Source organism: Suillus paluster, assembly GCF_016628075.1.
Source record: "Suillus paluster strain FC165 chromosome Unknown EDB91scaffold_34, whole genome shotgun sequence".
In the NCBI taxonomy this organism is placed as follows: domain Eukaryota; kingdom Fungi; phylum Basidiomycota; class Agaricomycetes; order Boletales; family Suillaceae; genus Suillus; species Suillus paluster.
Genome location: NW_024537594.1, coordinates 127,975 through 141,740, shown reverse-complemented (window position 1 = coordinate 141,740; position 13,766 = coordinate 127,975). Strand labels below are relative to the sequence as shown.

The 13,766-nt window shown below is 45.3% G+C and overlaps 5 protein-coding genes across 5 annotated transcripts; 2 read left to right on the top strand and 3 right to left on the bottom strand.

Moving 5' to 3' along the window:
- Positions 1–1,343: 1,343 nt before the first annotated feature.
- On the bottom strand, positions 1,344–1,724 carry EDB91DRAFT_1082945 (uncharacterized protein; the record flags this gene model as incomplete). Its single annotated transcript, XM_041315561.1, has 1 exon — positions 1,344–1,724. The coding sequence occupies one exon, from the start codon at positions 1,722–1,724 to the stop codon at positions 1,344–1,346; it is 381 nt and encodes a 126-aa protein (XP_041176125.1).
- Positions 1,725–1,936: 212 nt separating this feature from the next.
- Positions 1,937–2,305, bottom strand: EDB91DRAFT_1054857 (uncharacterized protein; the record flags this gene model as incomplete). Its single annotated transcript, XM_041313869.1, has 1 exon — positions 1,937–2,305. One exon carries the CDS (start codon positions 2,303–2,305, stop codon positions 1,937–1,939), a length of 369 nt encoding a protein of 122 aa, XP_041176124.1.
- Positions 2,306–2,344: 39 nt separating this feature from the next.
- EDB91DRAFT_1249522 (uncharacterized protein) lies at positions 2,345–8,540 on the bottom strand (the record flags this gene model as incomplete). The annotated part of the gene is made up of 15 exons (XM_041323105.1): positions 2,345–3,499; positions 3,553–3,806; positions 3,864–3,975; positions 4,029–4,158; positions 4,240–4,322; positions 4,375–4,727; positions 4,780–4,921; positions 5,342–6,040; positions 6,095–6,710; positions 6,741–6,957; positions 7,009–7,734; positions 7,789–8,143; positions 8,192–8,211; positions 8,263–8,325; positions 8,375–8,540. 15 exons carry the CDS (start codon positions 8,538–8,540, stop codon positions 2,345–2,347), a joined length of 5,091 nt encoding a protein of 1,696 aa, XP_041176123.1.
- A 929-nt stretch (positions 8,541–9,469) lies between these two features.
- On the top strand, positions 9,470–9,920 carry EDB91DRAFT_1249521 (uncharacterized protein; the record flags this gene model as incomplete). Its single annotated transcript, XM_041323104.1, has 2 exons — positions 9,470–9,647; positions 9,709–9,920. 2 exons carry the CDS (start codon positions 9,470–9,472, stop codon positions 9,918–9,920), a joined length of 390 nt encoding a protein of 129 aa, XP_041176122.1.
- A 300-nt stretch (positions 9,921–10,220) lies between these two features.
- Positions 10,221–12,295, top strand: EDB91DRAFT_1054817 (uncharacterized protein; the record flags this gene model as incomplete). Its single annotated transcript, XM_041313860.1, has 6 exons — positions 10,221–10,474; positions 10,531–10,787; positions 10,846–11,029; positions 11,199–11,247; positions 11,859–12,029; positions 12,080–12,295. Coding segments are annotated over 6 exons (1,131 nt in total), but the record flags the coding sequence as incomplete, so codon positions are not given.
- Between the last annotated feature and the right edge of the window lie 1,471 nt (positions 12,296–13,766).

The following is a 13,766-nucleotide window of genomic DNA, read 5'->3' as shown; positions in this document are numbered from 1 at the left end:
GAAATATTTTCTGTCCTCTACCAAAGACTAGAGTTAATATATTTCTTGTACTAGCTCCATCCTCTCATGGCTGCGACACTTCAGACTTCCTCACTGGTGCCTGCACACAAGACCCTGGGGGAGTAATGCATTAAAATACACTAACTGCCAGTGTGAGATACAGCATAGCACTTGCAGCTGCTCCATTGTTCCCACTCGCATTTTTGGCCACCGGGAACTTCTCCACAACTCCCAAAACATCGCCCATTTTAGGTATTCTCCACAATATCAACCCTTCCCACACCTCCCTGGCTCACCACCACACCACAATTAGATACAGTCTGTATATAAGTAGCAGCTTAGGTTGAATAGATATAATAGAACATATTAAACCGCTTTTTTGGTCTGTTGTTGCCCCAGTGCCTGTCACAGGGCCTCTGCAAGTGTGAAGCAATGGAAAACATATCAAAAACATATTTGCTTCTTCCTCCCCTTGATACGAGTTCAAGCCTGTTGTGCCTTCGGCACAGGAAGCAAGCAGAGCACTTCATGCTCTGCTGGAGGCACCTTTGGTGCCTTGCCTCACTGTGTCTACATATTATATGCTTTTGTTTTAGTTATGGGATGTTGCACAAACAGTGAGACTGTCATATCCCATACCTCCGGATCCGGAATTCTGGATCTACTCCATCAAAATCTGGTTCTCCGTCCTGCTATTCCACCCGGCGCTCTGCCTTCATCTCCGCACTCACCTCTAACTCCTTTTAGATTAGCTATTGCTCTGGTTACCGGTTATGTCCTTTTCCACTATGCTTACTGATCCGTCCATTCTTACTTCCTTTCCGACTTCACTGCTTTGATCCATTACACTTACTAATAGACTTTCCATATGCTTCATACATAGCCTTTACCTTTGCTGACTGATTTACTTATATGATACCTACAGTATATAAACCCCTGTAATACTCCGGAACTCCTCAGTTCGAATATCATATTAGTTCTGCTCATTCCTGCAATCTCCAGACTTGAGTCTCATCTCTTGTCCACCTCCAAGTCTTAGGGGTTAAACCTTAGGACTAATTCTCCGGCTCTACCTTAGGGTAGTCTAACCTCTGTTTTATTTCTACTCCGGACTTCCGTAGTAGCCTTACTCTGTTCCCACATAGTCTTCCGGAGTTCCGCCAAACTCCACCAACGTTTGTCCTCTGGAACTCCCCTGGACTTCCGTTGGACTTCCCCTCTGCCCACTGGAAATTAAGGGCACATACTCGGGTAAGGGGCACAGCGCACGAGCTGAAGCCGAAGCCCTTTGAGTAGTCTTTCCCTTGAGCACGACCTTAACAGAGACTGAAGTTTGTGTCTTGCTATTGACTTATGCCCTTCCTCCCAATTCTCCCGTCTCCCATTCTCCCGTCTCCCGTCTCCCGTCTCCCGTCTCCGTCTCCCGTCTCCCGTCTCCCGTCTCCCGTCTCCCGTCTCCCGTCTCCCGTCTCGTCTCCCGTCTCCCGTCTCCCGTCTCCCGTCTCCCGTCTCCCGTCTCCCGTCTCCCGTCTCCCGTCTCCCGTCTCCCGTCTCCCGTCTCCCCTCTCCCGTCTCCCGTCTCCCGTCTCCCGTCTCCCGTCTCCCGTCTCCCATCTCCCGTCTCCCATCTCCTGTCTCCTCTCATCCTCCCATCCTACTGCTCCAATAATGTCACATAACCCATTTAATACATCACTCCCATCCAACCAGAAAAACCAAACCATATTATAGGAACAACTCTAACACAAAAAACTATTCAGAAGGCTCCCAGTCAGGTGGAGGGCCCTCCTTCATCAGGAAAAACTGTATGGCTATATAGAGAAGGGTGTGTTATACAGAGTACATAGTGCCACACAGTGCTATATAGTGCTATACAGTGCTATATGCAGCTCTAGCCCCCTGTAGTACACTATAGGAAACACATTGTATTATAAAGTTACCATAAAGTTTGGTAAGCATACTTCGAAGTAAAACAATTAAGTAAGAAGGAATCACATCTATCTAATACATTATCAGAAGTCCAATCCATAGGCACAGTTCTTCCAAAGTTGGGAACAAGCTGGCAAGTCTGTCTAATAGATGACAGCGGAATAACTTTACCTGCCAATGTACTGTCTACAACAGAAGGCAAAGGTTTCTTAACACTGTACATTTCATGGTAGTCTTCTGCTGCTGGTTTTAGTGGAGAGTACCACTCAACATAAGCTAGAGGTTCTTTGGTCCAGACTGGATGGACAGAACCATATAGTTGTTGTGGCAGGCAAAATATTACTTTGAGACGTCCAATTCTAGTACCTATTAACATCAAATATTATAAGAACTTTGCTTATAGAGTGTGATACAACTAACCTTGTAAACCAGTACTTTCACAATTTGACCCATCCATTACCACTACTGTATCAAAGCATCCTGCTTTGCCACCCATTGGAGGTTTTGCCTTGACTGTATCCAACTCCTCATAATCAAAGTCAACATCATTACCTAATGAGTCCAAACAGAATTTGAACCCATGGTAAATGTCTATATGACTGAGAGGAAGATCAATGTCTTGAAGTTGAGCTCTGGAATAAGGTTGATCTACTTGAGTATTGAGATAGAAGATAAGATCCTTCTTAAAGCCATTGCAAGAGTGGTCCAGCATAATATCAGCAATGTGGCGATGAATCTGATGAGGGCTTTTGGGGAGGATTATATGTTGATCTTGAAATCTGGAGTGGGAAAATTCTTCATCTTCATCCTCCATAGTCATCTGTAGATAGCTTTGAAAAGATGCAACCTTCTCCCTTCTTGTAAGCCAAGCAATCATCTGAGGTTTCTCATTTCTCCCATTAGATGCATACCAACCCTCTTTGCAAAAATCAATATGAAATCTTTCAAACATCTCAGTGTTGTAGTTATCTGTTGTCCCAAAGTTCTGGATGTTCTCCAGGTAGTGTTGTAATGAGTGAAATTTTGGAATATCGAGATTGTCTCTGATACCCAAATTGATGATGACTTCCTTGTGATGATGGAAGTCCTTTAGGGCTTGTTGCATATACTCCAGAGTAGTGTCATCGTGAGTTGGGTATTGGGAGAGGTATATGAAATCCAAGAGAGCGCGGTAGGCTAGAATAACTCCCCTGGGGACCTTGCCTACAAGACAGGCCAATAGTACTCTAGCCATGTGTTTGCGTTCCTTGCCACCAATTTGACCCAATGAAGTCCAGCCTTTGTGAAAATGGCGAACACCATAACATGGAGGAAGTGTGCATAGCCTCTGGTCCAGTTCTTCTTCGTCCATAAGTTCCTGACACCACTCTACCATATGTTTAAACATGCCTTGGTAGAGCTGGTGTAGGACATCAGATGTAATTGCCAGATGAATATCACAGTGAGGAAATTCAAGCCAAAAAGGCTCAAAGACGCCTCCAGCAACATCATGCAACATACACTGTTTTCTGAATGCTGCATTGGTGGTAGTGCTGATATTGGCATCATCAATGATGGAGGCAGTCCAAGGCTGGGTACGGCAAGTAAACATTTGGATTTCTGCCAATTCCTCTGCTCTGGCACGGCATTTAGGACAGGTACTGTACTTGGTACAAGTAACCAAGCATTGTTCTGGATAGTTGGCAACATAGCAGGCAAGGATGGGGAATACCATGCGAACAAGTCCATCTCCCCAACAACCTCTATTCCTTCTTTCCCAGCTTCTTTCAGAGGGTCAAGAATAATGTGCAAGGAGGCATGAAATAGATGGTGGACTCTAGCAGAAACCTCTCTGGCAGATAGCTCATTCTTGAGAATTTTGTCTACCGATAGATAGCCTATCAATATACAAGCATGTTGCCCTGGTTTTCTTTGAATGGCCCTAGGTATATTACCCAAAGTCAGGTATACAGAATATGCAGATTTTGATGCAGAGAATCTTGTAAGCTGGGTTTTGTCGGTGACAATAATGACTGGCACAACTGATGCTCCCTCTGGAAGTCTATCCTAGGAAGTTAATATTAGTTGAAGCATATACATTTAATGTTTGTATAGTTTACCTGAACGGCATGCCACCAACGACCAGTCCACATTTCATTGTATATGTGTGAAGAATGAGTGTCGTCGGTGAATACAGTTGCAGGCTTGTATATGATATCTTTAGCATGGGCAGGATTGCCAAGGAGAGTCCTGATTGCGTCTACTGGATTTTGGTAGTGCAGTTCATGTTTATGATCAGGCTTATCAGCAAAGGCCAAAAATGTAGATTACCATTTAGCATGAGGGGGGATGCTGTCTATAGTCTGGTGAAGTCCACGAGTGTTGTGATATGCTAGTCCAAGACAATCCTTAACCTAGCGTTGAAAATATATCAGAAATATAACAACAAGCTCATAAGTGACTTACCTCTGGTATGGCCAATAATCTATCAAAAGCCTTATGTCCAATACCCTCCTGCACCGCCCAACATCCTACCTGCCAGTCTGGTCTCGAGGTGAAGGGATAAAATAAACTATCATCATCTTGATCTTCTGGCACTGAACTCTCAGCTTCATTACACAATCCAAACTGTAATCGCCATTTTGCATGCACTGACTGGTCAATGCGTATGACTCTGCCTGCAGTGGGATGGGACTCTGTTACGCGTGTGTCACCCTCCGCCTGTAAAGAGTGTGGATGTCTTGATGGACCTGGCACAGGGTGGTCGTCATGTATGGGAATGTCAACATCCATCATGTCTTGGGCATCGTGGTCCATCCCTTAAATAATAATGTGAGCCTGATGTGAGAAGCAATTGATATTTTGACTCACTATCAGGGCCCAGAGGAATCAAATGAAAAAGTGCCTCATCCACCTCATCCGCTAGCCCATTAGGTAGACCCTCAATCCTGAACTCATCCATATCTTCATCATTCTCTCTATCCAGCTCTCTTCTCTTCCCAAGTTTATACCACTTATAGCCTGATGCATTTCAGAGATGCGAATTGAGTCCTTGTGTTGTGCTGAATGAGCGAATGCAGCCTGCAGCAGGGCATTTATAAAGCATTGGCACCTCAGTTGAAATATGTCTGCTGGACACCATATTAGAAATTAGTGAAACTGTATTCAAACAAGAGGACAGGGAATTTGTCTAGGGGGAGCATCTAGGTCAGGTCTGTTTGTGATCAAAATAGAAATTGCATTGAATCATGTAAAGTAGCTCTGAACATTGTGAATACAACATAACCAAGTTTCGGTGTGCATAGAGATACCATGAAGAAATAGAAGGCTATCCATAACGATAATGTAAGTGCGTGCATTCAAAGCGAATCAGATAAATTCAAGACATCCAGTCTGAGCGAAGCGGTTTAAGGGTGACCTGCACCGTCATCACCTTCATGTGATCCACTGTTCTCCCTCCTGTGGGTTTGTTGGCCTGTGATGAGGTGCCTGGCATAACCCTGCGTTCTTGCACTAGGGGACAGGGCATGCATGCAAAGAGATTGAGTTCTGGATCTTGATGCTCCTTATGATACAGCAAATTCATTCGCAGTGTAGGAAGGATGGAAGAGCGGCTGGGAACCCCATTGCCACCAGTTGCCTTTGCCCACTCCATCGTCATTTTCTGAGGCTTGCAGAGATGGGCAAGATCAGGATTTGTACGTATCTTGACAAGGGCATTGGTGATGATGTCGAGCATTCCTGAGTGGGTCGGTGCAGCATTAGTGAAAAGATGCTCTCTCATCTCCTTCAACATCATCTTCACGGGCTTGATCGCCCAGTCCTCACCTAACAGCCCCTCCACCATAGAAAACCCTGCATTGGTACCAAGATAGTGCTGTTTCTCCACCGCTTCTTGCCAAATCTCCATCTCGATGGTATTTTCAAGCCACCTATGAAGCCACATCTCTGCCCCACTTGCCATGTCAGTGTTTGGAACTTTTTTCAATGCGTACAGCCCATCAAACATGAAGGCGAGTGTCAGGATGACATAATAGTAGCCCTCCAGATCATGGACTATCTCGCGTCGAATGACATCTGTACCTGGTTGTTGAGCGAGCATCGTCTGAATGGCCATCCAAGTGCGAGTGCCCTACACACACAATGTAATCAGCATTGGAGTAAGAAGATGGTTGTCAATACAGACTGTCAACTCATAGATGCCACCCTTATCTGCAAAGCGTTCCAGATCCTCATCCGTTGTTGGAGACCCATAGCCTGCAATGTCAACTTGGAGACTTTGCACCACATCTTTGGGCTTGATGTGGACCTTGGGCACATAGCAAGCAAGTCGCTTTGGTGGGTTATCAGCCGAACTAGTAAGGGTGCGTTTGCATAGGCAAGAAGAGACTGAATCGGAGGGTGGCTGACCACTGGCAGCAGTTGAGGGTGATACTTCCCCAGTAATAGTTTCAGTAGTACCTTTGCGTCCACCACCACTGCGTCCCCTGTATTTAGGTCTACCTGTTCCCCGCCCTCCACGCAATGGCAGAGACAAATTAGGTGGTGGGGCAGAAGCATACGGAACATCTGGCTGTGATGGGACCATGGAAGTAGATGCTGTGTCAAAAAGTGGAACAGGAGGACATTTAGTATTGGGAGAGGGAGTGTGAGCTGGAATAGAGGGAGCATGTGGAATGGGAGGACATTGAGGGGGAGTATTGGGAGAGGGTGTGTGAGCCGGAATAGAGAGAGCATGTGGAATAGAGGAAGCAGGGGCAGGAACAAGCGGGGTATGAGCAGTGAAAATCTTTGGCAGGAGGCTTGTTTTTGAGGAGGAGGATCATGTAGACCAGGAAGCAAAGGCATGATCATATAGTAGGCCTTGTCGAATCTCATTGTTCTCGCCGAGTTCGGTGGGATCAACTGCTCCCCAGTCTGACAGTGTTGGACGGACGAGGCCCATGTTCCACATTGAGGTATCTGCTTGCATGAATGAGATGGGGAAAAGCTTATTGGTCTCACTGCCATTTTCCAAAATGCAATATGGTGAAAATGCCTGGCCATGGGCTGTACAATTATGTCAGCAGCAGCACAAACTAAATATAGCACACAACTTACATTTGATGCAGTCCGCAATGCCAACCAATGCCTCATAGACACAGCTGAACTCATAGATTGGTGTGCATAGCAGATATAGCCAAGATTGTGTTAGCATTCGCTCCTGGTACACTTCGCATGTTATGAGTTTCAGCTTGCTTTCGCTACCTTCATGAATGGGGTGCTGACGATCATATGCATTGACACTCTTTGTCATGCTCTTGTGCGCCAGCGCAAGGGTGGACACGCCCAGAAAAGACCAATTGTATACGGTGCTGCACCAGACATTGAGGCCCCCAGTCTGAGTTATTGCTCCAATGTCCTTGAGTGAACCAATCCCTGGATGATTGTGGAGTTGATCGAGTGATGGTGGGATGGCAGGGCCGGCAACAAGCCCCTCAAAAAGCAACTGCGCAACACCCATAACACCCTTGAGTCGAAGATAATTGAGAATCATACCCTCTGTATGGGGGGCGGTGAGATTGACCCAAGTATCCTTCACAACTACCGCCACATCATCCTCCATACCCTTCAGCCACTTCTTCATGACCTCCCAAGTCCCAACAGACTGCAATGCCTCAGCGATGCGACATTGTGTTAATGTCACGTGTCGAGCCATGGTCTCACGTCCATGAAGGTTATTACTGATGAACAGTACCATCTCAATCGGAACGAGTCCAACAACCTTTGATTGTACAAATTGCCCAACATCATTGTGCACAATGGACATCTCCAAGCAAACCATACCTGCCATTGTGCATTGTAAGTGCTAGTTGATATAAATGTGAACAGATGACATACTGGGATCAGCAAGTGATAGGTACAACACAAGCCTCAAGTATTCCTCCTTATCATCCATTATATTTAGCATATCCGGGCAAATGGCACCTCCACGATCAAAAAATGAAAATGCAAACTGTTCGCCAAAGTACTGCAACATTATGACGAATGTATGGGCATCCTGACAGCCCCAGATTGTGTTTGTGCACTTGGCAGTCTTGTCAAACCATTCCTGTTTCTGCACGTCAACACCATGCTGCTTCATCTTGACAAGGGAGACAGCTTGATGCCAATCCTGGACAAGAGGTTGCAATGGGTTATAGGGCACCAGAAATATGTCAGGCTTGCATTCTTCAGCACATCCAGGGAGATACTTCTGGCAATAGTCTGAACTCCATGTCCAATGAATGAGTGATTCACCCACCAATTTGAGTGCCACATCCACTACTCAATTCATGAATCTGGCTGTTAGATCTTCTGTGCTGCTTCTGCCACCAGCTTGGCGGGTGACATGTGGTGCTTTCAGGTCTGGACAATCTATCTTTGCTGACCAGCGACCTACAGATCCAATTAGCATCAAAAAGTAAGAGACCTTCACCGCTCATACCTTGATTGTCCAGGTACCCTCTTTTATTGAATTCAATGAGAATATCCTTCACATTCCGAATCTTGGCAGGATCATTGAGGTTTTTGCAATGTTGGAAGATAACTTCGTCATGACATAACTTGTTGATGACTTGGTGCATAACTTCTTTGTTGTTGTCATTCTGCATGGCCACAAATCCTTCAGATGGGTGTGCAGGGTCCAATGGTTTGGTTGGGGGCTCTAGAAATGCCCTAAGTTTGCGAGCCTAATTGGCAACTGTGTTTTGGTATGTCTCGTCAGTCTTTGCAATGAAACCCCTTGATTGGATCTCACAAGCAACCTGTCAGATCGTTGCAATACAGGTATAGAAAAGAGTGACTCACTGTGTTATAACTTCTAGGTTCCAAATGTACAAAATCTGGGCTGGATAAAGGTGCAGATGACGCCATTGAATGAAAGGGCAAAGAAAGGGTGGAGACAGGTTGTTCGGACAACCGTGGACACAAGGGTTATCGATGAAATCATAATTGAATGAAGTTGAGTACATGGGGTTATTGCACCTTGATAGAAGACTTACGCTTGATACTTTCTCCAAATCAACACCAGACCATCGTTGTTGACGTGCGTAACCTACATTGCAGCATGCCTTACTGAGGCTTATTTATGTCCACAGGAAGGCCTGAAGGTGGATCAAACTGGTGACATGGTGTTTCATTGGTGGAGAACCCTAATTGGTGGAGAGCCGCATGATTGTGGGCAACTCACAATCACAACCCTAGGCTAGGGGCAATATTTGGGCGTTTTGAGAAAATTTATTCTATTGCAATGCCTAAGTAACACATACACGTTTCATGTAGATATCAAATGTACAGAAAAGGAGGTGTTCTGAGAGCCTGTTCTATCTAGGATGAGCAGATCGGTCCAGAGAACTCCAGCCTAAATGAACACCACAAATAACACTCACAGGAAGTTGGGTGCTCAGTGCTCTGATGGTCACGGTGGAAAAACAGCTGAATGGAACAAATGCAGACATTACATGACTAGATACAAATAACACATCAACAAAGGACTTGGTAGAATCTTGTGCCTACAGCATGCCGCTAGTTAGTACTTCTAATGCCCCCTTTCAATTCTAGTGTGTCAATTCTGCTCACTGCTGATGCAGCAGACAGTCTGTTGCAGGTATTGGAAAACAGTGTGCATGTTCCTCCTGCGCTCCTTAGCCTGCACCAACTTTTGATTGACGAGGCTCATTGTCAAGGTGACTTGATGAATGGTATAGTTGAGGGTGATGGTGCGTACAAACTCTTATTGGTAGAGTGTCGTATTACTCACACGTTCCATGTTCTGGTTAGCCTATCAAAGCACTGCAAACACTAGAGCTCGTTTGCAGGGGCAATTATGGACACCCGAGCCCATGCCTGGGCTGCCTGATACTCTCTCTCCCCCACACACTCTCGATGTCCCAAGTGACTTGTTACTGGCACCAACTTCTAGTGATGTTCCCTCACTGGCTGGCCATCGCAGGGCACAATTCCAAGTTGAGGGCTCTGATTATGTCAATTAATCACACCTTACCAAGTGAGCACGCAAATCCACAACACTCACAGATGCTGGACCACCAGGGGAACTGCCTGAGCCTCCTTTCAATCCCCCAAATTTTGTTGATGACGATTGCAAATGTAGCGCATGTCGGTTACGGCTTCGTCAGTGTTGTGCTGCATGACTTGGCAATGATCCTTTTGGACCCAAGGAGTATGAAGCGGAGGAGGAGGAGTAGGAGGAGGGGGAGGGGGAGGGGGAAAGTGATGGAGAGGAGGTAGCTGGCGCTCATTCCAGGCAAGGTTTATGGCATCAGTGACCCTCAAACGACCCCAAGATCACATGCAGTGAGGATCTAGCAACAATGATTGCACAACTTGCGTCTACACACTGTCGCTCATCTGCCCACAATCCTCTCAACTGGTTGCAAGATATCGCCAACCATGTGCAAATGCTGTTGGTAGAAGACGAGTCGCTAATTTCTGTTGTTGTGAGATGTCGAGGGATTGCAAGTAAGGATGTCCGCATTAACTTCCTGGTCATGGTGAACTACATGACTCTTGTCTGCAAGTGCCAAAGGTACGTATCCTAAACCTTTCTGTGTTCCAACTGGTTCAAACAGTTCTTCTTGATAGCGTACGCCTCAAGACTGGTCTTCACTTGACAGACATATACAAGAAAGAAATCAAACCAAATGCCTCAGTTAGGGTGATCTCTTACCGAACTTTTGCAGAATGGCACGCAATTGGCTGCAAGTTCATTGCCATTGCCTGTGGTGGTTCCATTTATTCCTTGGTACTTATCGCCAGTCTGGGGCTCAGGGTTGCTGTCGCATCTATGGTAGGGACTATGCATTTGAATTTAGCAAATATGCTATGTTCGCCACCACCAAGTAAGTTGTTCTTCTGATTTGTGCTGTAAAATTTCAGTAACATAAGTTTATTGCGCAGATTCTCCTGAAAGAAAACTTATTGTGGAATACATAGCACCCACAATCACTCGCATGCATCTCATGTCCCCACTCGCCAACACAATGTTCTCTCCTTCACTAATCACTAGATTCGCAGTGTCAAAGTCAGTCGACTGCACTGACCTCTCAGTGTCTGACTGTTTCTTTGACGCTATAATCCAAAAGTGAGTGTTAGACATTGCGATGACACTGGCATGAACTGACTTCGTTATCTTTAAGTGCATTCGTTCCCCTCCAAAAAAACTGGCATGTTTGGAGGTCATGCATCATGCCTGTGCCAAGCGATTCAGGCTGAGTTCCAGTACACACTTTCAACTACGAGGAATTCTACAGCTCAAGTCGCCCTTACAGTCCACCACTGTCTGATGTAGAGGAGGACAAAGTTGAGCACATTGTCATCAAGACTTCTTACAATCCGCTGTCACCTGAGAACCAGTGCTTTAAGGCACCCCAGAACAAAGCAGATAACATTATCTGGAGCGCAACAGAAAGGTCTCATGCTGAAGCAGGGGAGCGAGTGAGAAGCATCGAAGGTTTGAAAATGAAGGTGTGTGTATGTAGCTGTACATTGTTCTACTAAGCTAATGATCACTCCCTGGTTGTATAGCTTGCGAAACTTTACCACAATGGTGTCAAGATAACGCAGGATGCGTACTTGCGCATTCCAATGCATATTATACCAAAGTGCATTCATATTCCTGCAGTTGTACTCTTCAAACTGATCTCAGCAGTCATCATTTGGAGCTACGAAACACAGACAGTTCACTTATGGCTTTTGTGTCAATGGCACTCCTGGCTCATATACGATCTACTCTTGAGGTGAATCTTTTGGTGGCATTGAAAAATCCGGACCTACTATGGGAGACCAACACTCAATTGCCCGGGTGTCAACCCTTTCAAGCAATGCACATGTCTTGGTACAACAGACATTGTACCTCAGTGAGCGACCTTTTTTGGACACTCAACTTATGGTATACACTAATAATGAAATAGGGTCACGAGGCTCCAACAGACATCCAACCATGGGCATTAGAAAAAGAAGGCATGCGCACCAATCACTCGCAGGTAATCCCCTACCTATCCAAAGATTTGCATGAACACCGTCACATCTATGGTACAATTTCAAAGTTATATGAAGAGTTGTTTGAGTGGGTTCGAAAATTGGTGCGTCATCATGCCATTTTTATTCTTGACATTTATATTCACATTAGTAGATGGAGACCTATCTGCAGGAGGAATTTGAGCTGCTGATGGAAGTCATGGCAGTCTTGCCTGGAAACTGCTCTCCCCCTGTTGCGCCCTTCATATCTTTGATCATCAATATCAATGTGTGCACAAAAGCCCATAGAGACAGCCTGGATCGCCATCTATGTCTTGTCATTCCCATTGGTCATTTTGAAGGCAGGGCCTTGTGCCTACTGGAGAACTGACTTGTTCTTGAGTTGCGGCTGGAGATGTGGCTCTCTTTAGATCTAGTGAGGTGACACATTTCAACTTGGATTACAGGGGAGCAAGGGCATCTCTTGTCTTTCAGACTGACAAGGAGTTTGCAGCCTGGCTTAGGGATTGCAACAGCTGGGTAGACAATGAGACCATGCATTCTTTCGTATGATATGTCTTACTATACATTTGTTATTCATATGATGCGTATTCTTACGGTTGTCAATTACTAAGGTGGCGCCTGGCTGCCAAGTAAGTGAGTTTTAAAGGCAGCTTTAATTCACCTCATTCCCTTCTGACGACCTCATTAGTTTCACTACTACATCTCTATATTACAATGTCTCGCAAGGCCAAAAGCAAGAGAGCAAAGTAAGTCACCCACACCTCCACCCCCTGTATCCAAAACCAGAGGACGAAAGAAAGCTGCTTCAACATTACAGGTCCCAGATGAGCAATATGAAGAATTCTTGAAATTTCAAGCACAGAAGAAGAAGGAAGCAGAGTGCAGTTGTAAAGAAGGTACATTAAACAGAATTATAATGAATGGAAAATACTCTAATAAATGTTAATGTTATAGATGTCAGGAAGAAAGTTGATACCTTTATGGATGAAGAGAGCGACATTGAGCAGGAGGTCTTAACAGACAAAAAGAGAAAAAGAGGTGCACTTTCTCATTTATACCAGGGGCAGAAACAATGACATGTACTTTACAGTAACAAGAATGCGCTCAGTTGCAGCAGTGCCTACAATGGAGGGTGTGGACATAGAGGATGATGCCAATCCATCTGATATTTTTCCCCCACTTGGCCCTGCCAAAACAAAAACACCTGTAGCAGCTCTTGACGGTTGGTCAGTTTTTTGTGTGTATACAGTACTAATTATATATTAGAATCAGGCATTGAAGTCAACAATCAAACACTGGCAGATAGTAGTGGTGAAGAGGGGGACAATAGTAATTCTACCACAACCACAGAAGTTAGGAGAACTAATGGGGTACGTAACTTTATCTGCAAAACATTGAGCCTAACCTACTATAACATATCTAGCTTATTCAGGTCAAGGATGAGTCCACGGACAACACCACAGATCATCTCAGGAGGAAATGTGTCCCCAGAGGCAACGTCAAACCACTAACTACTCTAGCTTCATTGAAGAAGGACAGATGTGGACCCTTGGTTGATCTCGCTCACCAGCTCCTTTGAATCAAAGTTGCTTTGGAAGTCGCTTTTCCTGGACCTTCGGTAGACGTCCAAGATTCCTTCACATGGGACTGCATCAAGGAAGCAGCCAAGGATCCAGGCTCACCCTTGAAGCCCATGCTTGATATGATTGGCAGCAATGATGTTCTAAAAAGCAGGGCCATAGCTTATGTAGGTATTGTAATCTATTTGGGACATGACACTAATATTCCCATTAGGTGTGGTCTGGTGCTAGCCAGTTGAGGGGAGAGCTGGTTAGAAA